General features: G+C 41.8%; 1 protein-coding gene across 1 annotated transcript; it reads left to right on the top strand.

Annotated features, from left to right (window-relative positions):
* The first annotated feature begins 347 nt into the window (after nucleotides 1-347).
* On the top strand, nucleotides 348-26,326 carry mxra8a (matrix-remodelling associated 8a). Its single transcript, XM_084396008.1, has 11 exons — nucleotides 348-391; nucleotides 530-608; nucleotides 6,416-6,442; nucleotides 7,037-7,339; nucleotides 7,549-7,650; nucleotides 8,515-8,991; nucleotides 22,542-22,703; nucleotides 23,330-23,387; nucleotides 23,483-23,565; nucleotides 23,650-23,724; nucleotides 24,964-26,326. Exons 2-11 carry the CDS (start codon nucleotides 557-559, stop codon nucleotides 24,987-24,989), a joined length of 1,365 nt encoding a protein of 454 aa, XP_084252134.1. The 5' UTR covers nucleotides 348-391; nucleotides 530-556; the 3' UTR covers nucleotides 24,990-26,326.
* Nucleotides 26,327-26,925: the final 599 nt, after the last annotated feature.

Raw genomic sequence — 26,925 nt, 5'->3', positions numbered from 1 at the left:
GCAAAAGTTGTATGAGCAAATACTCTTTCTATTGGGAGTTATTATTTTAAGTTTCTATTTGGGAACGCACAAGTTAATTATTTCTGGAACTATTTTAACTACCTACTGCTATAACTGTCATTACTGTCCTCATATTAATACTTTTAACAGTGCCTCTAAACTGTTACACGAAGTTCTGAAAACAAACATTTGAATATGTCGACTTTCTGTTGGGCATTTCATTTTCTTACGAGAACTGTGCTTGAAGTTTTCATATTTGCTCTCAGAAGTAGGCTACTATTTTTATTTCATACCCCTGCTGGATTAGAGGAATATGAACAAAGACAGTATCTGAGGGGTTTGTTGTTGGTGTTAAAGGGGGCAGGCCATGCGGAGGGACTGAATACTGAAGGTGGGTCAGTAGAACAGATTGCTGCCGATGCTGCTGATGTCGCTGGTCGACAAACAGCAAGTGTTCCTTCGCGATAAATGTTTGTCAGGTGAATAAAGCCTGCTAATTCGTCTCTATATTGTTTTAAACATATAATAGTGTGATCAAACCAAGAGGATATCGGCCATGAAGAACTTGGCTGTTCCCTTGTGCGCTCGAGCGCTTTTCTTGGCTCAAAGTGAGTATCTGATTTATCCAGTTGAAACAAAGTTACTGTTGTTCTTTAAGTTATATCGTGGTTCTATTTACATGGACTGCTGATAGAATAACGGATAAATGATTGTTTATTACGTAGGCTATTTGAACAGACTCCTAAAAATGTATAGCCTCATTTTGGATTAAATACATCAAAGTATGAGTGTTTGTGTGGGAGGGTTATGTACAAGAAACATGTCAGGTTATTCTCCCCTCACCTGAGTGTGTATATCTTTGCATGTCTCTTGAGAGTTATTGTACATGTTTGTGAATATTCTCTTCTGTTTAAACGTTTAATAATGTCATGTAATGGGTTTTCAGTCTGTATTTTGCACTGTTGAGACCCAGACCCAAATGCTAAAACCAGCTGGCGCAGATAAATTCAAAACTGATGACTTTGTTTTGAACTAAACCAAAGAAAAGGTTCTGCTCCAAACAAACCCGAGTTGCATGACATGAGCACCAAAAGTAAAGCACATATAAGGGTAAACAAGCAAAGGAACTATAATTCTGGAAATTCTGTCTAATAAATTCCTCAATGTGGCATGGAATTTTCTTTTCTTCAAGAGGTTTATCCACAATGGCTTTGTTAAAGTCTCTGATGGTTCACCAAGAGCCGAAGTTTATTCTTTTTGAGGTCTGCACTGAAAGCAGAATGAATCAAGAAAATTCCCCTTACCTAACACATTGGTCCTAGAATTGCATGTTTAGAACTCAAGAGTGATTCAGTGTGATTCACTTGACACAAACAGTAAAGACATAAGGTTTTATTTAAAGCAAGTGAAGATGTAGGCCTATTATTTAGACTTACTCATCTTATTGTAGATTGAGTCAGCATTATAATCTTATGATTCAACTTTTTTTTTGTGAGTTAAGACTCACAAAATTGGCAATTCTTTCTTTTTTTTAGTTGGAGCTTGATGTTTCATGCTAAACTAACCCTTGTTTGAACTGAACCTGTCTTTGCCTCCATATTAACTTCTAAAATGATTTGGTACACTGACTTACTGAAGTAAAATGCTCAGTATCCTTACTATATTCTCTTATCTTGACCATACAGCTTAAATGAATACACTTGACATGTTATTATAGTTTTTATTTTGAGTGGAAAATCCCATAACATTATGATTCTGCACACCCAGCAGGTCTGTAAGACAACAAAAGTCTACTGTATTTTAACTCATGTAAACAAACCTTGCCTACCAGGCTTTTAAATATACCCAGGCCTGACAAACAACACTGCTCAGACTTTTCTATTTGGCTGAGATTAGGAACACTGACATTTTTTTCAGGTGTAGAGTTATTTATGAAATCATTTCCATCATTAAAAAATATAGTTCTTTATTTATTAAATTATATTCAGTTCCTTTGTAGCTGTGTTCCATGAATGTAATAGAAGAACATCTGAGCCCCGACTTTAGACTTAGAAAATGGAACATTTGCTGCAGAAAGAGAGAGTGAGACAAGTTTAATAAAATTCATTTTTAAACTTATTTCATCCCCATTCTGATAATCTGTTCAAACATTTTGTCAAGTTAATGTATATATAATATATGTATGTATATATATATATATATAACTGTATATTAAACTAACCATGTTTCTAACATCTAACCTTATTTAACATCTAACAATGGAACAGGATGTACTGTGACGAAACCAATGGAAAACTTTTTACTTTGACCGTGTGCGTATGTATGTAAAAATAACATAGTTTTGGGAAATGAAACTAGACAGTCTGTTAGAATCTTGTGATTAACAGATGAAGTCATCACAAGATCAGAGTTCGCTTTACCTAGTAACAGGGGTTTGCATATGAAGAACTAATCAAATAGTGGGGAAATTATGTAATGCAGCCTGACATTTATGTCATACCTCTATACTATAAAAACTGTTGTATATGTGTTTTACGGTGGGATGTCTCAATGGAATTTGTCTGAGATCCTGAAGCCTTGATTCTTCTTGGGAGAGTTTCTCTGAGAACTGCTTGAAGACTCTCCCGAACGTTATTAAAGCATTTAAAGGACATTTGCTGGACATTAAAGCATTTAAAGGACATTAGAAAACTAATTAGTAAGGGGAAAACAAGTTAGGTGAGATATCCAAGTGGGGATGTCGATTTGAAGACGAGACTCAGATATCAGGTGGGGACGTCGCCAGGAGACGAGACACAGGTACAGAGTTGGGTGTCCATTTGGAGACACCCCAGACAGGTCAGTTTAGGGAAGCAAGTAAGTTAGGGTAAGAGACTCGGCCAGTTGTCGACTGAAGACGCAAAGAGCTGGAATATAAAGGTTATTAAAGGTATAGCGGAGGATTTTCCCGAATTTTAGAAAAGAACCGCCCTCTCCACTTTTTGAAAACATGCACATACGCAACACTCTACCTGCTCCCGAGAGAGCATGCACGAGCTAATCATAGCTTACATTAACTTTTACTAGCAGTGATTTTAAATGGATTTCTCCAAATAGCATGCCAAACTTTACCTGTCAAGTAGAAACTTCGCGACTGAGGCATCAGTGGGAAGCCCAACCTGTGTTTTGAGCACACGCCATCGTGTGAATCGTGTGCACGAGCACGTACGACGGCCTTACGTAAACATATCACCAGAATGATTGACACTTAGGAGGACCAATAGTCTTGATGATCCACCCGGAAAAAGTAAATCCTCCGCTATACCTTTAAGTGTCGATTTGTAGACGCTCTGTGTCGATGAGAAGACGCAACAGATTTATTTATTAAGTGTTGATTTGTAGACGCTAGATAGTCGGGTTTTAGGGGAAAAATCCACTACATGACATATTGCATGTTTATTGTAAAAAGCTTAAAGGGAAAGTTCACCCCAAAAGTTTACTCTCCCTCATGTCCAAACCTGCTTTTTGAACACAAAAGAAGGTATTTCTAAAATATCCCAGTGTTTTTTTCTTCTTCATGGGATCCAGTGTTGTTTGGACCCGAACATTATTTAAAATATTCTTCTGTTCCACAGAAGAAAGAAAGTCTCACAGGTTTGGAACGACATGAGAGCAAGCAAATGGCACAGAATTGTAATTTTTGGGTGAACTGTCCCTTTAATTTGAATGAAGAATGTAATATGAGAAAGACATAGAAAGTGAGATGCAGTTTTGTAGGGTCACATTCTCGTGTGCAGGTGTCTCTTTGCCCGCAACACGTTAGTGTGAATATGAGTGTGCGTCTGTGAATGAAATATGCGTACGGACAAGCCGCTGCATTTCAAAGTGCTTCCTCAGCAGATTCCAAACCCTTGACCCTCTCCCTCCACCTCCTCTGCCTTTCACTCTGATGTTTGCGGTTTCTCTGGCTTCTAACACATCCTTATTACTGCCTTTCTATTGCCCTCAGGATTTGCTGTGCATTCTCAAAAGTATTTCCTTTTTTCTCATTTGACACAAAATCATTATGACATGCAACAACCCTCAAAGACCATAGAGTTGAAATCCCATGAGAAAAAAAGTAGAAGTTGTAGAAGTTTTTAAAAAGTTTAATATTTTGTGCTGCCTTTCAAAGGAACTGTCTATTGTGCAGACAGTGACAGATGACTATTCCAGTGAAGTCATATGAATGGTAGTCACAGCTGTGCAAAAAGACTACACTGCTCTGAATTTTCATGAAATGCTGTTTCACAATGTTGTGAAACGCTAAAACACTACAGAGTGTCTGCTTTTGTTTTGTACTGTATGTCTTTAAGCGTGTGGGTTGTGCGAGTATAATTTAAAAACAAATAAACCAACCCATTTTAAGATAAATCTTTTATATTTGTAGCATGTTGAAAAAGGAAGCACAGAAAATGTTACCACTTTATGACTATGGGAGTGGTTGGATTTTCCCAGACCCTCTTAATGCAAGAGTATTTGGGACCGTTCAACCACTCCCTTAGTCTTAAAGTTCATAAAATTCTGTCATTTACTCACCTCATGTTGTTTAAAAAAAAAATAGTTTATTAAAAGTAGCCCATTGTGCACTATTTTCCAAATCATCTGAAACCTTACGATAACTGTGAAACATGCATGCGAGTCATTATTCCCTGATAATATTCCAATCCAGTGAGCTTTAACCTGCTGATTCAGTGATTCATTTGACTATTTATTTGTCGATTGAATCAAAAAAGGAATTGATTTGTTGTTAACACTTACAGTAAGGATCAATTTGTTAACATTGGTAATCTACATTAGTTAACATGAACTAACTATGAAAAATACTTTTTAATAATCATTTAATAATCTTAATGTTAATTTCAGCATTTACTAATACAGTATTAAAATCAAAAGTATCTGTTAATATTATTCAATGGACCTGAGCTGATATGAATTAACAATGGTAGTTGTATTTTTATTAACTAACATTAAAGGGATACTCCACTTTTTTTGGAAATAAGCTCATTTTACAACTCCCCCAGAGTTAAACAGTTGAGTTTTACCGTTTTCTAATCCATTCAGCCGATCTCCCGGTCTGGCAGTACCACTTTTAGCATAGCTTAGCATAGATCGTTGAATCGGACAGGACCATTAGCATCTCTCTCAAAAAAATGACCAAAGAGTTTCGATATTTTTCCTATTTAAAACTTGACTCTTCTGTAGTTACATCGTGTACTAAGACCGACGGAAAATGTAAAATTGCGATTTTCTAGGCTGATATGGCTATACCCATGGTACGGCAGCAAAGTTTCTTGATTATTACGCAGGAATGAGAGTATAGTTCCTAGCAATATCAGCCTAGAAAATCGCAATTTTACATTTTCCGTCGGTCTTAGTACACGATGTAACTACAGAAGAGTCAAGTTTTAAATAGGAAAAATATCTAAACTCTTTGGTCATTTTTTTGAGAGAGATGCTAATGGTCTTGTCCGATTCAATGATCTATGCTAAGCTATGCTAAAAGTGGTACAGCCAGACCGGGAGATCGGCTGAATGGATTAGAAAACGGTAAAACTCAACTGTTTAACTCTGGGGGAGTTGTAAAATGAGCCTATTTCCAAAAAACGTGGAGTATCCCTTTAACAAAGATGAATTATTACTGTAACAAATGTATTGCTCGTTAATTTATGCATTAACTAGCGTTAACTAATAGGACCTTATTGTAAAGTGTTACCAATTTGATTTTGAATCAGATTGTTTCTTCTCTCATGAGCATGTCAAAGAGAGCTAGGGCGAATGTCGGTTTTCTTTTTTGGTGAACTGTCCCTTTAAGGTTGATTTGAACTTCAACTTGACTAAAATTTCCGTGAATGAGAATAATATGGGTTTAGGTAATATCTAGTTAAATATTTATATTCTAAGTCTAAAATTTACTTTAGATTACAAAGGAATGTTTTATTAGCCGTGAGTGTTTTGACTCTTCTTGCAGACGCAAGGAGAGGTGTTTATTTCTAAGGGTTACAGACTCAAACATCCATAAATAGTCCTTTCAGACATAAGTGATGCAAATTCAAAATGTTGGTGCTACTCGTTTTTTCCTAAATGCTTGCTGACAAAGAGCTTTTTTTACAAACAGGGAAACTTGCATGGCTTGGCTGTCACTGCATTCCTCTATCTCGTTGTGCATTACTGTGTATTTGTGTATTACTGTACTATTACTTCATATAAAGCACCCAGCCTATTGGGTGCTGCGTAGTGCCTGCTGTTTTTTGCAAGCTAATTATAAACAGTGATTTCTGAAAATAGTGATAATATCTCTGGTCTTTAACGTAGTGGGATGAAATTCATGAGGTGGTCTTGATCAATACTGTTTATTAAATCTTAACTTGTTTTTCCGGTTTGCTTATTTTTACAGTTCTGGCTTCCTTCCTCTTCAGCCCTGGTAAGTGCATAACTTGAACCATAAAAATATAATTTTTAAACAAAAGTGTATCAAGCACCTCACATAATGTCATAATTATCCAAAAATATACACTACCAGCTCAATTCAAAATTTAAGGTCAGTAAGATTTTTTAAAGAAATGAATACTTCTATTCAGCAAGGATGCATTAAAAGTGACAGTAAAGATTGTAAACATTGTTACAATAGATTTCTAGTTCAAATACATTTTCTCAAAAAGCAGCAATGTTTTTAACATTGATAATAATAATAATGATTCTTGAGCAGAAAATCAGCATATCGGAGTGATTACTGGAAGATCATACAGTGTGAGTAATGATGCTGAAAATTCAGCTTTACCATCACAGGAATAAATTACGTCTTCTTTCAAAAGCATTCAAAAATCTTACCGACCCAAAACTTTTGAACATTATCTACAGGACTGAGAATGCTGTAACTACTAGTTTACTGCTGCTGTAGCAACATATGGTTTATAACAACAGCACTGCTCCATTTGCTGTAAGTAATCACATATGATAGTGTTTTTCGATCATTAGACCTAATCTGTTTTCGGGAAACCTGCCCTTTGTGTCTCAGCGCTAGGCCAAAGCGATGGCAGTGGCGTGGTGGTGGCCATGTACAATATCAGCGCTCCCCAGGGATCACAGGCGATATTGCAGTGTCATAGTCAGCGCATGGTATGGACCCAAGACCGCCTAAAGGACCGCCAACGGGTAGTGCACTGGGATTTACTTCGTAGTGGCCCAGACCATGCAATGGAACGTGTTATAGACATGTTTTCTGCTGGAGACCAGCGCATCTACAATGGCTACAACCAGGGACGCATTAACATGCCCAAGACTGCTTTTAAGGATGGTAACTTTTCACTGGTAATTAAAGGTGAGATACTTTTTGGCAGCACAAAAGTTACTTAATAATATCACAGTTAATCAATCTCTCTATATGTATGTCCATTTGGAAAACTCTGCCTAACAACCACAAAAACTCTGTTTTTGACCCATATTTTCACACTTCAAAACTTCCAGGCAAAGCCCCAATGTTCATCTTCTAGATAAATGAATGCATTTTGTCTGGGTTCCTTCATACAGATGTTGCAATGAGTGACAAAGGTATCTACTCCTGTAACCTGCATCATCATTACTGCCACCTGTATGAGTCAATCAAAGTTCAGCTCAACGTCACCAAATCAGGTTGGTAAACTCACTTCATATTTTAGGGTTTTTTGTCCGGCTATTCTTGGCATTTAACCTGCCTCTTGATCAAACGGTTCAAGTTCATGCCAAATAAGGAGCTGTCTGACGATTAAAGAATGGAAAGAATGTGAAGGCCGTTTGAAAAGAAAATTTTGCCCTGTCCTGTTCATCTCCATTCACCAACTTTTAAAAAAGATTTAAACAATAAATTGCATATATTTATTGTTTAAATACATTTTATATGCAAATGCATGTATATTATTAAAATACATAATATATATCTGTTTTGTTTTTCTGTTTTTAAAAGTCATTTTTGCTCAACAAGGTGCATTTATATGATCAAAATACAGTAAAAACAGTAATATTGTGAATTACTATTACAAATTAAAATATTGCACTTTTACTGTACTTTTTGATAAAAGTATTAAGTACAAAAACTTTTGAATAATAGTTATATATACATACTCGTATATGCATGCTCAGACACTGCCTTTGCAATTCTGAGGCCAGTTTAGTTTCAAAGAAACTTTGCAAAATAGAGCAAAAATAGACAAGGTTTAAAGTCTAAAATGAAAGTCACCTAACATTAACGTCTTGTTTATTGAACCGTTGTATACAATCAGTAGGCTATCACATTTGCAATTGTGCTGATATTTGGGAAAACAGCACTCGATTTCCTGTTATAAATATTAAAAACAAGAACTCATACAGGGACATTTTTGCCCCTTATATCTTAATTTTTGTTAGACATTTTTATTCATTTTGGTGGCACTTTTTCGAGCTCAAGCAGACGGAGGCCCCTTCTGTTGCGAGGCCTGTTTCAAGTGAATGCATACTCATCCAGCTTTGGTTTTCTCTCAGCACGTAAGGAGAGGCGGTTCTGGGACGGTCAGAAGGCTGTGTATGTGGTTCTGGTGGGCAGCACGGTGGTTCTCCCTTGCGTTAACCGCCGGCCCATCTGGACCGAGGGCAACAGTCAGGAGGACCAACAACAGGTGGTGCACTGGGATCGTCAACCTCCAGGGGTCCGACATGACCGTGCCGATCGACTCATCGACCTGTACGCTTCTGGTGAGAGGCGTCACTACGGGCCACTGTTTGTTCAACGAAAGATGAACATTTCTGCCACAGCATTCTCGCAGGGAGATTTTTCTCTGATCATCTCAGACATCCAGCTCCTAGATCAGGGGCTATACTCCTGTCATCTCCACCATCACTACTGCGGCCTGCATGAGAGACGCATCTTCCAGCTTTCCGTGACCCCTCAGATCCCTCAGATCCCTCAGATCCCTCAGGAACCCACTGATGAACCTCAGTATCTTCCCAATGAAGACCCAAGTAAGAGAAACACACACTTTTTACTTAATAAGACACTACTAGTAAAATAATTGCCAGTTTTGTACACACCTGCTTTTTCTTTATTACTATTTTCAACATTTTAGAATTATGATATGGTATGGGAATAATTTATTTAAAAGAAAAATCTCATCATAAGCAGCATAAATTCAGTCAAGCATAAATTCAACTACCCTGACAACATTTCATGTAGGTGTTATATGGGCTTGAAATATGGGTCCTACACGGGTTTATCCATGGGTTCTATGTCGGCCCTATCTGAATAAGCCCCAGTATGGACAAACCTATGTAGGGCCTATATTTCAAACCCATAATATGTCTACAATGGCCCCACCATTAAATGTTGCCTGGGTAGTCATGTACTGTCTCAGTCTCACAGCACACAAGGAATTTTCCAGATATTATCCCAATTTATCACAGAAAAGTTGCTGCTGTCAGGAATTCTTGTTTGTTACTTGACTCGTTATGACTTGTTTGCACCTTCAGATTCCAGTAAATATTTTTTTTTCTGAATGCATCTCTGTAGTTCATAAAGCATACCTGTCAACACTACCGTTTTTCCCAGGTTTCTCCCGTTTTTTAGCCCTATCTCCCGGACCCCTCCTTTGCAACTCAGAGCCCTGGGCTAGGGAGTTCTCCTGATTTAATTTGCCTTTCTTTCTCTGTTGATGTTCTTGGTTTGTCATTTGCTCGTATTTACAAGAGAAAGAGGCAAGGGTTGATGCTCATTACTGGTTTAGTCAACACTTGTTTTACAGAACAGTTTTGCATACTTGGTCAGCATTTATTAAGCCAAAGAAAAAACACTCACCACACTGGAACTCCAATTTTGTTTCTTCTAAACTGAATCTGTACTGACTAAATGATAAACATATATTTATGAGAAAGAAGAGTATGAGAAATGGATGTAATCACAAGGCATGAACTCAAACAAACAGTCATGACCTAAAATAGTCTGAAGATCTGGTTACCCTGGTGTCTGGGTTCACGTTCATTAAAATGCAGCAATTCTCTTTTTAAAGCTCATTCTTCTTTTGCTTCAAGCATGCTTCTTTTTCTCTCATTTTTTTCCTCGCTCGCATTCCACTGCCGCTCCCTCTCCCACTGTCACAGCTCGCTTTCTCAGTTTTGAGTTCTGCTCTGGTTCGGATCATTCGATAGCCATATGTTTTCCTCTGAGGTACTGCCAGGCAGACAGGAGCAAAGTAGGACAAGAAGTGCTTTTTTATTTGGATAAGATGGGGAGGTAGATGATGTGAACTGTCTGGGAGATACAAATAAGGAAGGAAATATACGAGGCAGAGACGAATCAATGCATATTTTTAACAGTGACAAAGAGAGTTGGGTAAAAGAAGGGTGGGGATTCTGAAGGAAAAAAAGCACTAATAAGAGAATGTGGGAAAGTCATTTTCTATGGTAAAACTGTTTCTACTGGACCTTAGACTACACAAACCTCTGTGGAATCTTGTGGATAATCACAGACTTTTGGGCAAGAAAAAAAAGAGCTAAACACTTTCTGCACTGCTGAATTCATTATTAACAACTAAATATTTCTGCATTTGCAAAAAACTTTGGGCATCTGCAGTGATGCAGTTTTACACTGTGCTGTTTTGATTTGCAGTGTGAGTGTCTGTATTGTTTTGTTTTCAGGTTTGTCTCTTCCTTGACTTAATGGGACAGTTTTGACATTATTAATCACCCTCATGTCATTTCAAACCATTATGACTTTTTTTTTTGAAACACAACATTAAAGCTTTAAATAGATTTTAAAAAAGCACTATAAAAATATTATCAAAATAGTTCAAACAACTTACGCACATTATTCAGAGAATTATGATGCCGTATGATAGCTTTTATTTTTGCACACTCCAAAATTTGAGTCATAAGTCCAAAATAAATTTTAGAGCAAGTACATAACCAGCCAGTGTCCAAAGCTATCTGCTTGCCTTAGCTCGATTCAAAACGTTAAGCTTGTAATACTGTTTTTAATTTCAGTGGTACTGGTGGATTTACGCAGGAAATTCGAGCATGTCTTTGAGACATTACGTCACATCTGTACACATAAAAGGTGTCTCGGCTAGTAGGCTATATTGCGTGTGAGGATGTTGGAGGTGGAGATTTATAGCTTTTTCTCACCGCACTTGATATAATTAAACTTATCAATTTGATGACGGATCCAGAAAGGTTCAAACGACAATCACCAGTGACAACTGGAGATTCACCCGTTGTAAAATGCAAAAGACTTCGTTCGGACTTCGGAGTGGCTACAGAAAAAAAGAGACTGCAACCGGGCCCATGCGAAAACAAGGATAAATATCGGAAGAGCATTAAATGTAGTTAACATTAAAGGGGTCATATAATAAAAAATTTGTACAAGTTATTATGATTCTTTAGGGTCTAAATGAAAAGTTTGTAATACACTTTAATAAAAAATTCTCATTAGTATTGTAAGAAAACACTCATTTTACCTGGTCAAAAACAACTCTGTATTCAGCACGCCATTTAAGTGCATGTGTCTTTAAATGATAATGAGCTTTGCTCACCCCGCCCCTCTGTTCTGTGCGTACACAGTTTGTAATAACACAATAACCATAACTCGTTGTTCATTATAAACTTGGGATTATGAATTATATTGAGAACGTTGTACATAGAAAACATGCCGTAATGTACCCTTGAGTGTAAACCTTAGCCGCATTCATCGTGAAGCGTGCAAGCGATTTACAAAGATTAATATAAAGGTTAATAAAACGTTACACTCACTTCTTCTGGAGGTGCAGCAGGAACACGAATAGTTGGTACCGATCCCTTTTTCAGGAGCAACTTCTTAGCAAAACCAGCTTTATACTGACCCTCGTTTATAAAGCAGTCTGGTGAGAAATGATTTGCGCAAACATGAAAGCATTGACGTTGATCGTGGGGAATATTCCCTTCGAAAACAAAACTCAGCCACTGCGTCTTCAGCGGTTCAGATTTAGGAACATCAAAATGACTGCTGTGTTCCTTATTAAACCCAAGAACAGAACACCACAATCGCTTAGACGCCATTCTGCTCCAGCGTATAAACAATGTCCGCGCGGACTATGATGACAGCTTGCTCAGGGCGGGTCTGTGTTGAAACGCTGCTGTCAATTAACAATCGTGGGAGGGGCGTCCGACCGTGTGACGTCACACAGTCAGACGGCTCGATTTGAGACAGGGGAAAACATATAAGGAGATTAAAAAAAAAAACACTGGATGGATTTTTATCATTATATGATGGTTGTGTGCAGGCACTGCCAACACACATTTCAGTACAATCAACCTGTAAAAGTGCACGTACCATTATATGACCCCTTTAACAATTTGTTTCAGCGCGATTTACTGCAATGCTTTTTTCCCCTTAGTTGGTCAGAATAAAAGTTAATGTTACTTACTTGTTCAGACGACATTTTCAGGTGAAAATTCTTATGTCGGTCATACTTCCAAAAAGTAGAATCTGTGATTCCGAATGACAGTTTCCACACCGGCGCGGTGACTGACAGCCGCACATTCTCCTCAAAACATTGGATTCATCCGCGCTGTGCCGTGCCGAGGCACAATCCAAGTAAAGTTGATCATTCCGCGAATAACTGCAATTGCAGATTTTGAACAGAGATGGCGTCAAAGAGGAAAAACTACGGACTGCAGCTTTAACTGAAAAAGTCTCACTGAAAAAAAATCTCCTTTGCATATATATGTGAAATGAGTAGCAATGACCATTCAACAAATGAGTCTTTTGAGTCATTTTGAATCATTCTTTTGATTTATCTTTTTTAATGAATCGGCCAGTCTGGTGAATTCACACCAGTCTGAATTATTCGTTCATGAGTTTTCAAGTTCAAATGATCCATCTGCTCTGCAGTAGTTAACAGCTCACTGGAGGGGAAGATAATCAGTGAAAAATGACTCAAAGCAGAAGCACTAAACAAATCGTGTGATGCTTTTAATGATGATCGAATGTTCATTTGTGACTAAACTATTCCTTTAAAGTGTCAGATTTCCTCAAGACACCCTTAGCTGTGTTTTGCTAAGTTGTACAGTGTGCACTGCAGCCTGTTTACAAATGCCATGTCTGTTTGACTTCCAAGCTTTTAACTGTTTCTGCTTCTCTTTGTGGTTTGACTTATTTATCTGCTATTTTTTCCCTCTTCTGTTTCTTAAATTTTCCTCTTGATCTGTCTTGCCTGTGTTGTGCTCTCTCACTTCTCACTTATAGTCTTCTCCTTTTTTTGGCCATTCTCTCTTTTTAACCTACGTCTTCATCCTTTTTGGAGTTTTTTTGGACAGCGTCTTGTTTATCTGCAGGAAAAGGGAAGTTTGCTTCATCTGTAAAGCATCTGGCCAGCTGTAGCTAGAGCTCAACATTAGACAGTGAGCCATGCATAGGGAGGAGACTGTTGTAGATGTAGGTCAGCCCACCCTCAACATCCCCTCATTCCCCCTTCAACCTTCCCTCAACCCGTTCTTAAACCAATCGAAATGTGTCAGTCCTTTTCTCTGTTTTATCTGAGCATGAAGACAAAGACAACTGTCTGGATCCAGCATAGCCATTACATAAAGTTATTTCCTTTTTGGACTTTCCATAATTCTGTTTATCCTCTTATAGGCCAAAACTGTTTTAAACCAGGTGGTTCCAATCATGTAAATCACTCGCTTAAAGCTTTCACGAGGATCTGGCATATCAATGATTGTTTAAAAGTTGCAAGGTTTGAGTACATTGATGTTCCCCTAAGGTCTTTTAAGCAGGAGAGTCCAAGACACGTCCCAGTAGAAGTCCTGATCTGGATTGTTTGGCCCATAAATGCTTGGCTTTTATCATGAGCCCAAACTCAATATCATCATAAACATGACTGTTCTTGAATACATCTGTTCATGGACAGTCAGGAAATAGTAAAGATTGTTTCTCAAGATCTGGGAGATGTCTTGTTTCTTTTGAGCAATTATTATTATTTGTGGGTCCGAAGCTAAGCAAAACACATCTTTGCAATATAACCATAAATAACTGTTAGGGAAATACTATTGTGAAGAAGCCTCCTTTGTGGTTTACCAGGGGTGAAAAATACAGAAATGAATATATTTCTAAATTTTGTAGTTGCCATTTCAGAAAAAAATACTTTTAATAAAGGTATAACAACAACGCAATATTGTGACAAAACACACTATATTGCTCTTTAGCACAGCTCTAGACTGCCAGTAACCAGTCATATCCGGCTTTTTATGAGGTCTTTTGAAAAACGAGGGTAGAAGATCCTTCAGCTGTTACTGATTACAGTAATCCACCATAAGATATTAGCCTGTGTTCCCTTCAATGCTGTGGCTTCAAACATGCACAATAAGAAGTTAAGATTGAGATTACAGGGCAGAAACTGTTATTCACACAGGTAACAATTACTTAATGGGTATGTTTTAAGCAGTAGTAGGCAGAATTTGCTTGTTCTCACAGAGAATTGGTGGTACATTAGAAAGATTACATTTCAAATATCTGTATTTGGGGGTATTAACATATAAATAATATCAATATTAATATTATTACAATTTAAAATGTAATTTACTCATGTGCAGGCAAACCCTAATTTTCAGCATCATCACTTCAGTGTCACATGATCCTTCAGAAATCATTCATGCTTTTCTTATTATTATCAATATTGAAAACGTACTCGGTTACTAACGTAACCTCTGTTCTCTCTAGAGAGGGAACGAGTATTGCGTAAGCTAGCTTACGCTGCGGGAAAGTCTCCTTTCACGAGATACTGAAGCCAAAAATTATCCTAATTTTTTAAACTTTGTCAACGCAGTGCGGCAGCCTGCAGACCTAGGGCAAGCGAGTCGCGTGCCCATTGGCTGCTCTGCGGCAACTGCAGCAGCCTATGGCTGAGCCTTGCGCGTGACGTCACGTCCAATGAGCGCGCTTGGCGCGCTTAGTGCGTCACAGCCCGTCATTAGGGGTGTGGCTTAGAGTATATAAGCAAGGAACAGAGGCTGCTTCGCTGGTTTCTGTCGCATGAAGCGAAAATGAGCTCGTGGCGAGAGCACGGCGGGTTACGCAATACTCGTTCCCTCTCTAGAGAGAACAGAGGTTACGTTAGTAACCGAGTACGTTCTCTTACGAGAGGTTCTCTCGTATTGCGTAAGCTAGCTTACGCTGCGGGAACACCTTTGTCAACGCCGTGCGCGCGCCCAGCATCCTGAATGAATCCCGTGGGAAGCCCAGGGAACGCGAAACGGAGCTGGGCGGCCAGATACCACAGTACACAAGCACATAATATGGGGCAGGGAGCGGCACAGCCGGTCCAACTAACACTTCCATACAGTGTAGCTCAACCAGTAGAGCTAAATCAGCAGCGTAGCCCGCGCACAGACAGTGGGCTGGCTTACGCGAGACTTAGACTGATAGCACTTTGGCCTGCAAAGCGGGAACATCCAGGTTGTAAAACCTAACAAATGTGGAGGGGGAGGCCCAGCCCGCCGCTGCACAAATGTCATGAATGGGAATCCCACTGGACCACGCCCACGATGAGGCCATGCCTCTGGTGGAGTGTGCCCGAATGCCCAAGGGGCACTGCAGGTTTTTAGATGCGTAAGCAGCTGCGATAGCATCGACTATCCATCTGGACAGAGTGTGCTTCGAGGCGGCGAGACCCTTGGTGCGCCCACCAAACGAAACAAAAAGCTGCTCTGAACGCCTGAAGGCGGCGGAGCGCGAAATATAGCTTCTCAGCGCCCTAACTGGGCAGAGGAGGTGACTATCTGCCTCGCAGCCAGTAATCGGCAGGGCTGAAAGGGAAATGACCTGCGCTCTGAAGGGAGTGCCCAAAATTTTTGGGACGTACCCATGCCTCGGTCTGAGAATAACTTTAGAGTCATTAGGTCCGAACTCGAGGCACGCAGCGTTAGTGGATAACGCGTGAAGGTCTCCCACACGTTTTACTGAAGACAGTGCTATCAGAAAAACGGTTTTGAGCGTGAGGTATTTCATATCCACAGTTTCTAAGGGTTCAAAGGGATGTGCTTTCAGTGCGTCTAAGACCAGTGAAAGATCCCACATAGGAACCGAAGGGGGTCGCGGGGGGTTCATCCTCCTCGCTCCTCTAAGGAAGCGGATGACCAACTCGTTCCTTCCTAATGCGCGGCCCGGCTCTGACACAGAGAGCGCTGAAATGGCCGCGACATAGACTTTGAGCGTGGAGGGGGACCTGCCCGCGTCCAGTAGCTCTTGAAGGAAACACAATACTTGTGAGACCCCACATGTCTGTGGATTGAGCCCTTTGGTAGTGCACCATTTGTTAAACACAGACCATTTAGACGTGTAGAGCCGCCTCGTGGAGGGGGCTCTAGATTGTATGATCGTGTTCATCACCCCTTCTGGTAGATCAGCATGTAGTTGTTGAGGCTCCACGCATGCAGAGACCAGTGCTCTGGGTGGGGATGCCAAATCGAGCCGCGGGCTTGAGAGAGAAGGTCTCTCCGCACCGGAATCGGCCAGGGGGCTGAGTCTGCCAATTGTATGAGTTCCGGGAACCAAGCTTGGTTCTCCCAGAACGGGGCTATGAGGAGCACTGTGTGGCGCGCTTTCCTGACTCTCTCGATGACCTGAGGCAGCAGAGAGACTGGCGGAAACGCATATAGCGGGCCGCTGGGCCAAGACTGGGCCAGCGCGTCCTCGCTCTTTGAAAAGAACGCTGGGCAGTGTGCGTTGTCTATTGACGCAAAGAGGTCGACTTTCGCTCTGCCAAAGCGGCGCCACAGCGACTGGACTGTTTGAGGGTGTAGAGACCACTCCCCAGGGGGAACGTTGTCCCTGGACAGTCTGTCGGGGCCCTCGTTCAGATGGCCAGGCACATGCGATGCTCTCAGAGAGCGCAGAGAGTGCTGAGCCCATACGAGGAGGCGTTCCGTCAGGGCGCAGAGTTGCTTTGATCTGACACCGCCCTGGCGGTTCACATAGGCCACTACTGAAGTGTTGTCCGTGCGGACTAGAACATGGTGACCACGGAGGAAAGGGAGGAAGTGCATGAACGCTTTCTCGACCGCGAGCATCTCTAGACAGTTTATGTGTAGGAGATTCTCCTGGTCTGACCAGTGGCCAAAGACCGGTCTGCCTTCGAAGAGCGCTCCCCAACCTAGGTTGGACGCATCTGTAGAGACAACTTTCCGGTGTGAGACCACTCCCATATTCACTCCCGTGTGATACCATTCGGCTGCTAGCCAGGGCTGCAGGGCTGAGACACAGACCTGAGTCACTCTGATTAGCGAGCCGCCGGTCGCCCAGGCTCGATGGGATACGCGCGTTCTCAGCCAGCGTTGAAGCGGGCGCATGCGCAGTAAACCCAACTGAAGCACTGCTGCAGCTGAGGCCATATGCCCCAGAATGCGCTGAAATGCCTTCAGGGGAACCCGGTTGCCTTCTTTGAAGGATGCAGCGAGGCGCTGGATGCGGCGCGCGCGCTGCTCCGTCAATCTGGCCGTCATCGCCACCGAGTCCAGTTCTATTCCGAGAAAGGAAATCGACTGCCGGGGCGAGAGCGAGCTCTTTGTCCAGTTGACCGCTAGACCCAAAACCTCCAGGTGGTCGAGTAGCGCTGTTCTGTGAGACACAAGTTCTGTCTCTGACTGCGCTAGAACGAGCCAATCGTCCAAGTAGTTCAGAATTCGCATTCCCTGACTCCTCAGGGGAGCGAGAGCCGTGTCCATGCATTTCGTAAATGTACGGGTGCTAAAGACAGGCCGAACGGCAGGACTGTGTATTGATAAGCTCGACCGTCGAAGGCGAATCTCAAAAATGGCCTGTGACGGGGAGTTATCTGGATCTGGAAATAAGCGTCCTTCAGATCGAGAGAGATAAACCAGTCTCCTGGGCGAATTTGCGCGAGGATCTGTCTGGTTGTAATCATCCTGAACGGCCGTCTCATGAGGGCTTTGTTCAGATGTCTCAGATCTAAAATAGGTCTTAATGCTCCGTCCTTCTTGGGAACGAGGAAGTAACGGCTGTAAAAGCCTGACTCGCTCAGAGAAGGATGCACCTGTTCTATGGCCCCTTTTCGCAGCAGCTTTGTTATCTCTGCTTGAAGCAGATGTGCTGTTTCCAAACTCACTTTCGTTTCCGTCTGCGCTAGAAAGCGCGGAGGGCGACGAGCAAATTGGAGCGAATAACCGTGTCTTATGGTGTTGAGCACCCATTCTGACGCGCCCTGAATAGCCTCCCATGCTTTTGCATGCATAGCTAGGGGTCGAATGGTCTCTGGGTTCAGATCGCCGCGTTGCGCGGGATGGGGAACCTGTATCAGAGAAGACGGGGCGGCGCGCGCGCCGCCGATGCTCGGACACGAGGGCAGAAGAACAGGGCTGGCCGACTGTGCAGAATTTAGTAGCTCGATCTTGGACGATGGAGCGTGAACTGCTGTCAAACAACCCAGGCGCGAGGGCGGCGTGGGGATTATGGTGTCTGAAAGTGGGCGCGCGTGCTCGTGAGCTGGCGCGGGATATGCACTTATGACACGGCCAGTGTTTGGGGGCTTTATGAGGTTTGCAACCTGTCTGGCAGAGCGGGCAGTGGGCAGGTGTGAGCACAGGGCTGTGGGCACATTTCCTACACTTGATGCTCGAGCGGAAAGTTTCCGCTTTAAGAGATAGCGCTCTGGACGCGTTGCCATGGGAACCTGGTCTGTGTGAGGCAGTGAGCACACGGGAGTGGGCACTTTTTCTACACTTAAAACCCCTGCGGCTTGAGCCGTAGCAATTTGAGGTAACTGAGTGACAGAGCGAGCAGCGAGTAGTTGTGAGCACGGAAGTGTGGGCACTTTTACTACATTTAGTGCTCGAGCGGTGTGAGGCCGCTTTATGAGAGAGCGCTCTGGGCGCGTTACCATGGGGATTGCACTTGTGTGAAGCAGTGAGCACATGGGTGTGGGCACATTTTCTACACTTAAAGCACTTATACTCTTTTTGAGATTTATCTGGGTCGCCGTGAAAACGGCGTTTGTGTGCAGGCGAGCGAGTGTAATTACTGGCTCGTTGGCTGCGGTGTGTGCTGCTGCAGTAGCCTGAACATAGGGGACTGACAGAGCTGTGCGTTTTGATGGCGGTCCGGCCGTAGCGGGACTCAACCATCTTTTCCTCCTTGCGGATGCTAGGAGGACTTCGCGGGCTCGGGCTTCAACGCGATCTTGGACCGCGGGCCCCGTGGGGGCGGCGGTCTGTGACGGCTGGTCGAGCGCGACCTGGGGCGATTGCCCTGGCGCCGCTGCGAAGCGTTGGGGGGCCTGGAAGAGCGCTGGTTAGAGCTGCGCACAGGAGGCTGAGTTTGAGGGCGGCCTGTGGCTGAGCTCGAACGGCGGGGCAGGAAGAGGTCCATCGCCTGCGACGCCTTCTGTACCTCAGAGAACCGATCCACAATTCCGCTGACCGCAGGGCCAAAGAGGCCGGTGGGCGAGAGTGGTGCGTTCAGAAACACAGCGCGCTCTGACTCACTCATGTCCGCGAGCGTCAACCATAGATGTCTGTCGATGACGGTGAGCGCGGCCATGGATCTGCCGATGGCTTGAGCAGCGGTCTTGGTAGCGCGCAGCGCGAGATCCGTAGCGCTGCGGAGATCGGTAAAGGCAGACTGATCCGAGCCCTTCTCGTCCAGTTCACGGAGGAGGTCGGCTTGAAGGATCTGAAGAATAGCCATTGAGTGCAGGGCGGAAGCAGCCTGGCCGGAGGCGGCGAAAGCGCGGCCGGCGAGAGCTGAGGTGGTCCTGCAGGCTTTAGACGGCAGGGCAGACTTTGAGCGCCATCTAGCAGACGGCGGGCAAAGGTGCGTTGCCACAGCATCCTCAACGGCGGGGATGCCGTTATAGCCGTTCTCGGCGGCTCCGTCCACCTGGGAGAGAGCCGAGGAGACTGGCGAGCGGAGTCTGGTGGAGAACGGAGCGTTCCAGGACTTAGAGAGCTCGGCGTGGAGCTCAGGCAGGAAGGGTGCTGACCTAGAGGCAGGCGCAGGGCGGCGGCTAGGCAGAAAAAACCCGTCAAGGCGATTGGGCTCCGGCTCCTTAGGTGGAGACCAATCCAGTCCCATTCTCTCGACCGCTAAAGTGAGGAGGCGGAGAAGCTCTGCGTCAACACTAGCGCGGGTTCGAGAAGACTCCATAGTAGAGGGGGCGGAGCGGTGAGAGCCCGACCACTCCTCGCTGTCAGACGCGAGCAGAGAGCAGCTGTCAGCGGCATCATCTGCATCATCCCCCAGGGCGACGGCAGTGCGGGCAGTGGCCGGCCGCTGCGCGTCGGAGAAGGGTGGGGGGGAAGGAGAGAGCGAGGCTCGCGGGAGAGGTTCCGGCGAGCGCTCAGCTGTAGCGTCCAGTTCCGGCGGCCTTTGAGAGCGACGTTTTTTCTTTCGTGGCCCGGAAGAAGCGGCCGGAGAAGATGGAGTGTCTTCGAATTTAGCGAGTCGAGCCCGTAGGGTCGACATCGGTAAATCTTCACACTGTTCGCAGCCGCCCTCGGAGAGAGCGCGAACAGCGTGGTCAAAACCCAGGCAGAGAGCGCACAGCACGTGGCGGTCTCCGTCGCTGAGCGAGGCTCTGCACGAGCCACAGGATGTGCGAGGCATTTGAAACAACGCCTCGCGCTCTTTTAGATGCAAGTGTGTCGCGGCGGACACACACACACACACAAAACAGAGCAGAAAAGGATATAAGGCCGGATGGCGCAGCAGGCAGGGAAGGCTGAAGGCGGCGAGCGGCCGGCGTCCTCAGGCTGAGATCCTCGGCGTGCTGGTCGCTGGATTCAACGGCGGCTTCCTCGGAGATCAGCGATGCGAAGAGCTTCGCTGAAGAGACAGAAATCAGCGAAGCAGCCTCTGTTCCTTGCTTATATACTCTAAGCCACACCCCTAATGACGGGCTGTGACGCACTAAGCGCGCCAAGCGCGCTCATTGGACGTGACGTCACGCGCAAGGCTCAGCCATAGGCTGCTGCAGTTGCCGCAGAGCAGCCAATGGGCACGCGACTCGCTTGCCCTAGGTCTGCAGGCTGCCGCACTGCGTTGACAAAGTTTAAAAAATTAGGATAATTTTTGGCTTCAGTATCTCGTGAAAGGAGACTTTCCCGCAGCGTAAGCTAGCTTACGCAATACGAGAGAACCTCTCGTAAGAGAACAGTTGTGTGGCTTAATATTTTTGTGGAAACCGCAATTTTTCGATTCAAGCATTTACTTGAAATAAAAATATTTTGGAACATTATAAATGTCACGTTTGTTCAATATAATGCATCCTTGTTGAATTAAAGTCTATTAAAAATCTTACTGACCACAAAAGGTATATATATAGCTTTTATCAACCATGAAAAATTATATAAAAACTTCATAGCAATAAGATCTCTAGAAGCAAGAATATCTCTCTGATTTTCAGCTATTTGCAAGATCCAAACATAATAGTCTCTGAGTGATTTTCCACATCTCATAATATTTCTTTTCTAAGAACTATGATGTCATATTTAGTCATCTCCTGTCGTCATTTTAGGCTGCGTGTCTTTATTATGTCTGCACATAGACGAAGTGGTGCAACTTTGGCTTATTTATTAAAAATTCTGTGGAAGCAAAACGGCAAATTCACTCAATAAACTAAACCACATAGTACCTCCCCATTTCCCCCCATTCCTCCCTCTGTTTTCCACCACTCTTCTTATTTAAATCCATGTTTTACTGCCAGGAGAGAAAAAAAAAAAACAGTGGATCTCATTCTGGCTGAAAAACACGTGGCAGTTTCCGGTCTTTCTCACAGAATTTTGACTACAGTTAAAATAAACAAGTGCACAAACTATGCTGCTGAAAACCAAGTATTTACATTCGCATATGATATTTTTGTCCAAAGCAACTTAAAATGCATACCTTTAATGCATTCTATCTTTATTTTCTGAGAATCAGTCATGACCTTGTGTTGCCAACATCTCTCACCTCCAACATCTGTTCAGCCCTAGCGCCATCTGTGCTGATTCTTCAGTTGTCATGTTGTAGATATCCCTATAAATCCAGCTCCAATGAATATCTGGAAACTTTATTTTATAATAAATAAATAAATAATCTAAAAGTATATTAAAAGTACAATTCAAAAGATCAGTTGTTAAGATACTCTTCAATAGGTTTATTATTTGCTCTGTATATTATTACCTTCTTTCACTGTTGAAGTTATTTTTGTTGTTTTGGAGTTTGAAATACTACTTTTTTTGTAGTATTTTATGTAGTATATTTAATATAGTATCCATTCCATGTAAACTAATGGGGAGCCGAATAAAAAATAAATAGCTCAGGAGCTTGGATGATAATGGTCTAATTTTTCACAAAAAAAACTTAAGGCATGAAGTCAGAATATGATTATATCTGTAATATATCTCCTTCTGAAGTGCTGAGTTGTGCTTTTTCACAAAGGATCTCTACAACCTTAAACTTAAGCTTTATAGTAGCACAGGGCCCTCTGCTGGTTACTGATGACAATAAGGATCAAATTCAAGGCCAAACTCTTGATCATTTTCTCTTTTAGACACCAATATGGTGGAAGTGCCGCCGCATGTCATCAACGTCATCTTGCCAGAGCAAAGGAGTCACTTCCTGCAGCAGCTCGGCTACATCCTGGCAACTCTCCTCCTACTGGCCCTTATTGTGTTGGCTATCGTTCTCCTCACACGTCACCGGAAAAGACCAGGTTTTTACCCTTTATTGGTCCCTTCCATCTGTCATTTTGCATTTTATTGCTCTTGTCTTAATTTGTATAATGTAACCGTGGTGAAAATAGCTCCTTTGTTGCACCTGAAATGTGTCTTTCAACCACATTATTTGTTATATAATATGTGACCCTGGATCACAAAACCAGTCACAAGTCGCACGGGTATATTTGTGGCAATAGCCAACAATACATTGTATGGGGCAAAATTATCGATATTTCTTTTATGCCAAAAATCATTAGGATATTAAGTAAATATCATGTTCCATGAAGATATTTTGTAAATTTCCTACCGTAAATATATAAAACATTTATTTTTGTGAGTGAATGCAGCACAATCGCGAACATAAATGAACAACTTTAAAGGCGATTTTCTCAATGTTTTGATTTTTTTGCACCCTCAGATTCCAGATTTTCAAATAGTTGTATCTCGACCAAATATTGTCATATCCTGTCATATCCAAACCATAGATCAATGGAAAGCTTATTCAGCTTTCATGTGATGTATAAATCTCAAATAAAATAAAATAGACCCATGTGACTGGTTTTGTGACTTATGCTGCACTTGATTTCATATTTGCAGCTAATTTGTTTTTTATAAAACGTAGGCCGAGATTTTGATCCACGTAAAGTTGAAAGCCCACCGCTACCGACGGTGACGTATGTGTGAGTACCCACTGATGTTAAAATGCCATCTGTGAACATTAAGCATCAGCTGTCCTGAATAAAACATCCACTGTCCTGGTGTGTCACACATCTAGGGGCCACACATCATGTGTTAAGAAAGAATGTGAGGGAAGCATCCCAGAGGTGAAGTCAAGCAACCAAGAGGAGACCAAGTTGGGTGAGTTTACTTCAGAATTCCTCTCAAAATGCTGCACCACCTTTTAAAAGACATGGACAATTTTTTTTCTGTTTGTCTCCTCAGACTACAAGAACAATCTTCTGAAGGAAGCTGAAATGTCCAAACTTTGCTCCCCAAAAGCCATTGACCTGGACAGAGGTAAAATGGACCCGATCATGATTATTTTCTGTCGTCCTTGTCTGAGAGGTTTACAGGCCTAATATGTAATTCACATTGAAAAATAAACCCCAAACTAAGTGCACGAAGACAACTAGACACCAGACAACTAGTTATCAAATTTGATTCAGTTCATACTACACATATACCCTCATTCACAGGTTCATATAAAAATGATCAAATTGCATTCATTAACTACAGACTTTTACTGTACATTGTTAGTTCTTTTAAACTTTCTATTCATCAAAAAATCTGGTATATAAAAAAAGTGTAATTTTTTGCACCATTATATAAAGTAGCAACCATTTTCAACTGTGATAAATAACAATAATTAAAAAACAATGATTTCTGAAGGATCATGTGACACTGACAAGTTATTTTATATTGTAATAATGTTTCACAATATTACCGTTTTTTTATTTATTTATTTTTACCAAATAAATGCAGCATTGGTGAGCAGAAGAGTACGGAGCCCCTGAGGGGACCTTTGCAAACAAAATAATAATACGGACTTTCGCGTGTGCACGAGAAACTTCATTTCTCACTACAAGACCACTTCATTAAGTTTTGTTTTGTAGAAAGACTTTGTTTAAAGTGAATTTCGTTTTGTACAAATTGTATCTTAATTTTAATACATTTTTCATCAACCAATTGCCTGTATTTAATAAATGAGAAGCAAATATATAGCAGACAATATAATCATGGAGGCGCGCCGCGGTCACTTGCATTGCTCGTGAACTGGAGCGCATCTCATCATAAATTAACCGAAACTCGGTGTATACCTCACATACATGAGAAATACATCTGAAGAAAGCTTGAAATGTCTTTAAACGAAACAATCAAAACGAAAAGAAATAGGCTACTCTCTGATTATGTAATCCATGATGTGGGAGCTGATATTCATTTATGTGATATTCATGCTTTTCTTACAGTAAAGCACAGTCCACAAACAATCTCAAATGCAAACTCCCTATAATAAGACAAATCTCTGGAGGCATGCTCCAAGCACACTCTCATCTCATCCCTTTTCCCACATTTGTAGTAATGACACTATAACCAAACCGGAAATTGTAACGCGTGAGCACGCGAAACTTTTGCGTGCGCACGCGAAAGTCCGTATTATTATTTATTTTGCAAAGGTCCCCTCAGGGGCTCCGTAGAAGAGGCCTCTTTTAAAAACATTTTAAAAATCATACCAACCTCAACATTTTTTCTCTGCAGAGATGGAGAAGCCATCTTGGAAATAAGCGGTACATTGCCACTGGCTGGTCCAGGGGGAGATTTGGAAATCTGGAATTCATGGAAGAAGAATGAAATATGGAGAGGCGACAATATGGCAATGAAATAAGTCAAAAGAAGGAGAGAAGGACACAGTTGTATAATTTTTTTCTGACTCAAGATCCTCTACATTTTTGGCTCTTGTGAAGCTCGCTGGAAGCACCAGAGTCTCATCACCGGCAATATTTTGGACAACTGATATATCAGACTGATGGCAAACAACTGTTTTAGAGCACTAAAATGACAAGCAAAAAGCTTAAAAAATGCAAGAACATAGTCTGCATTTTTTTACCGAATTTGCCCAATGCTGCCACGCACGCTATGAGCGAGAAGTAAACGCACCCAGAATTATGTGTCCTGAGTGTCAAAATGTTTATATTGGTGTGAGATTTGGGCAATGAAAGGTTGAGGAAGAAGGAGGAAGAACCTTCTTATTCATTGTGGAATAAAAAAAAAAAGTACAACAGGTTTTTTTTTTTTTTTTACTGATTTAGTCATTTTTTGCAGAAGCTATTGGTACATCACAAAATGCATTTTAATTTTTTGTTCATATTTTGCAGCTTCTCAATAGGTTTAAGCTGTGCTTTCTGAAAGCTACAATTCATAAATCTAGCATTCTTTTATGCAGACACCTGAATACCTTTACTGTATTATATGAACAGCATGATTATTAAAAGGTACTTTTTTGTTCTTAATGAAATCATACTTCGTAGACAGTTTAGGCAAAATATTTCATATTGTAAGTCTTCATAATATTCTAGACCAGTTTAAATCAGTATGTTTTCTCATTTTGATATTCTTTTCCTCTTACTAACTGTGTTACCACTAAAAAGCTACATTCCCCTTAATGCATAACATTTCCTATCAAAATGATCTGTATTCTGTCATCTAGAAATACTGTCTGTTTTTCATGTTCTCATTTGTATATTTTCATGTTTACTTTTTTCATGTTACAAACCTTACTAATTGCTTACTTTTGTCACGGTTTATTTGAATATTCTTGCATTTAATGTATTTGTTTTCATCCATACCGCTCTATGCTAACAGGCAGCTTTGAGGTCATTTGCAGCAAACAATTAAGTGTGAAACTGATGCTAATGCATCAAGGTAACTGTACAACATGAAAATGCTTCAATTTTAACAATTATTAAAGGTACACGATGTAACTTTTGGCCCTCTAGTGGTTAAGAAAACCCTGCATTTTGTGGAAGAACATTGTTTTTGTTGTGCTTTGCCTCTGCATGAATGTGCAGTTGAATATGGTTCTTTCTCATAAATAAAAAAGAGATAGATTATCCTACTGCTCATAAAGCATTCACTGCTAGGCTTAAGAGATATAACCAGTTTAGATGGAAAGAAAAGCCAAGCCGATGTTGATTCTTGTTTTATTACAAGGTCTGTTGTGTTCTCTTTTTTCCAGCAGACTCTCCTCTGTTCTGCTTTTTTTAAATGGGTGATACCATTGAGGCTCGAGATTTAGCTCACTGTGACAACAAAAGTAGCTCCCACACCATACACGCGTCAAAGTAGCCAGGGCAACTTTTCTCTATTTGCAGATATGACAAGACACACACGGGTGAGTGTATGTATGCAATTTCCCACGAAAACCATCCCACTCGGTCTAAAATATAAACACTTATAATAGGCTTTCCGTAGTTAATCAAATACAAAAATACGGTTTGGAAGAAGGACTGATGATGTATTGACTCATTTAAAGGGACACTTCACCCATTTGCATTAAGCTTTGTATTGTTAGAAACCCAGTCATATATTATAATAAATGTGGATTTTTCATCCATTTTTCCCTGAGATGGGAGAAATAAGGATTTAAGTGTTTTACTTCCTGCTTATTATGACGTAAAAATCATCATTTTGCGTCATAATAAGCAGGAAGTCACATTTCAT

This window comes from Rutilus rutilus (assembly GCF_951802725.1).
Source record: "Rutilus rutilus genome assembly, chromosome: 22".
In the NCBI taxonomy this organism is placed as follows: Eukaryota; Metazoa; Chordata; class Actinopteri; order Cypriniformes; family Leuciscidae; genus Rutilus; species Rutilus rutilus.
This window is presented reverse-complemented; position numbering and strand designations above follow the sequence as displayed.

What these genes read in the sequence shown, in the direction of transcription:
- mxra8a (XM_084396008.1), top strand. Translation starts at nt 557, where the DNA reads ATGAAGAACTTGGCTGTTCCCTTGTGCGCTCGAGCGCTTTTCTTGGCT. An exon ending in TTCCTTCCTCTTCAGCCCTG is followed by an intron (nt 6,443 to 7,036) that starts GTAAGTGCATAA and finishes TTTGTGTCTCAG; the next exon opens with CGCTAGGCCAAAGCGATGGC. An exon ending in CCAAGAGGAGACCAAGTTGG is followed by an intron (nt 23,566 to 23,649) that starts GTGAGTTTACTT and finishes TTGTCTCCTCAG; the next exon opens with ACTACAAGAACAATCTTCTG.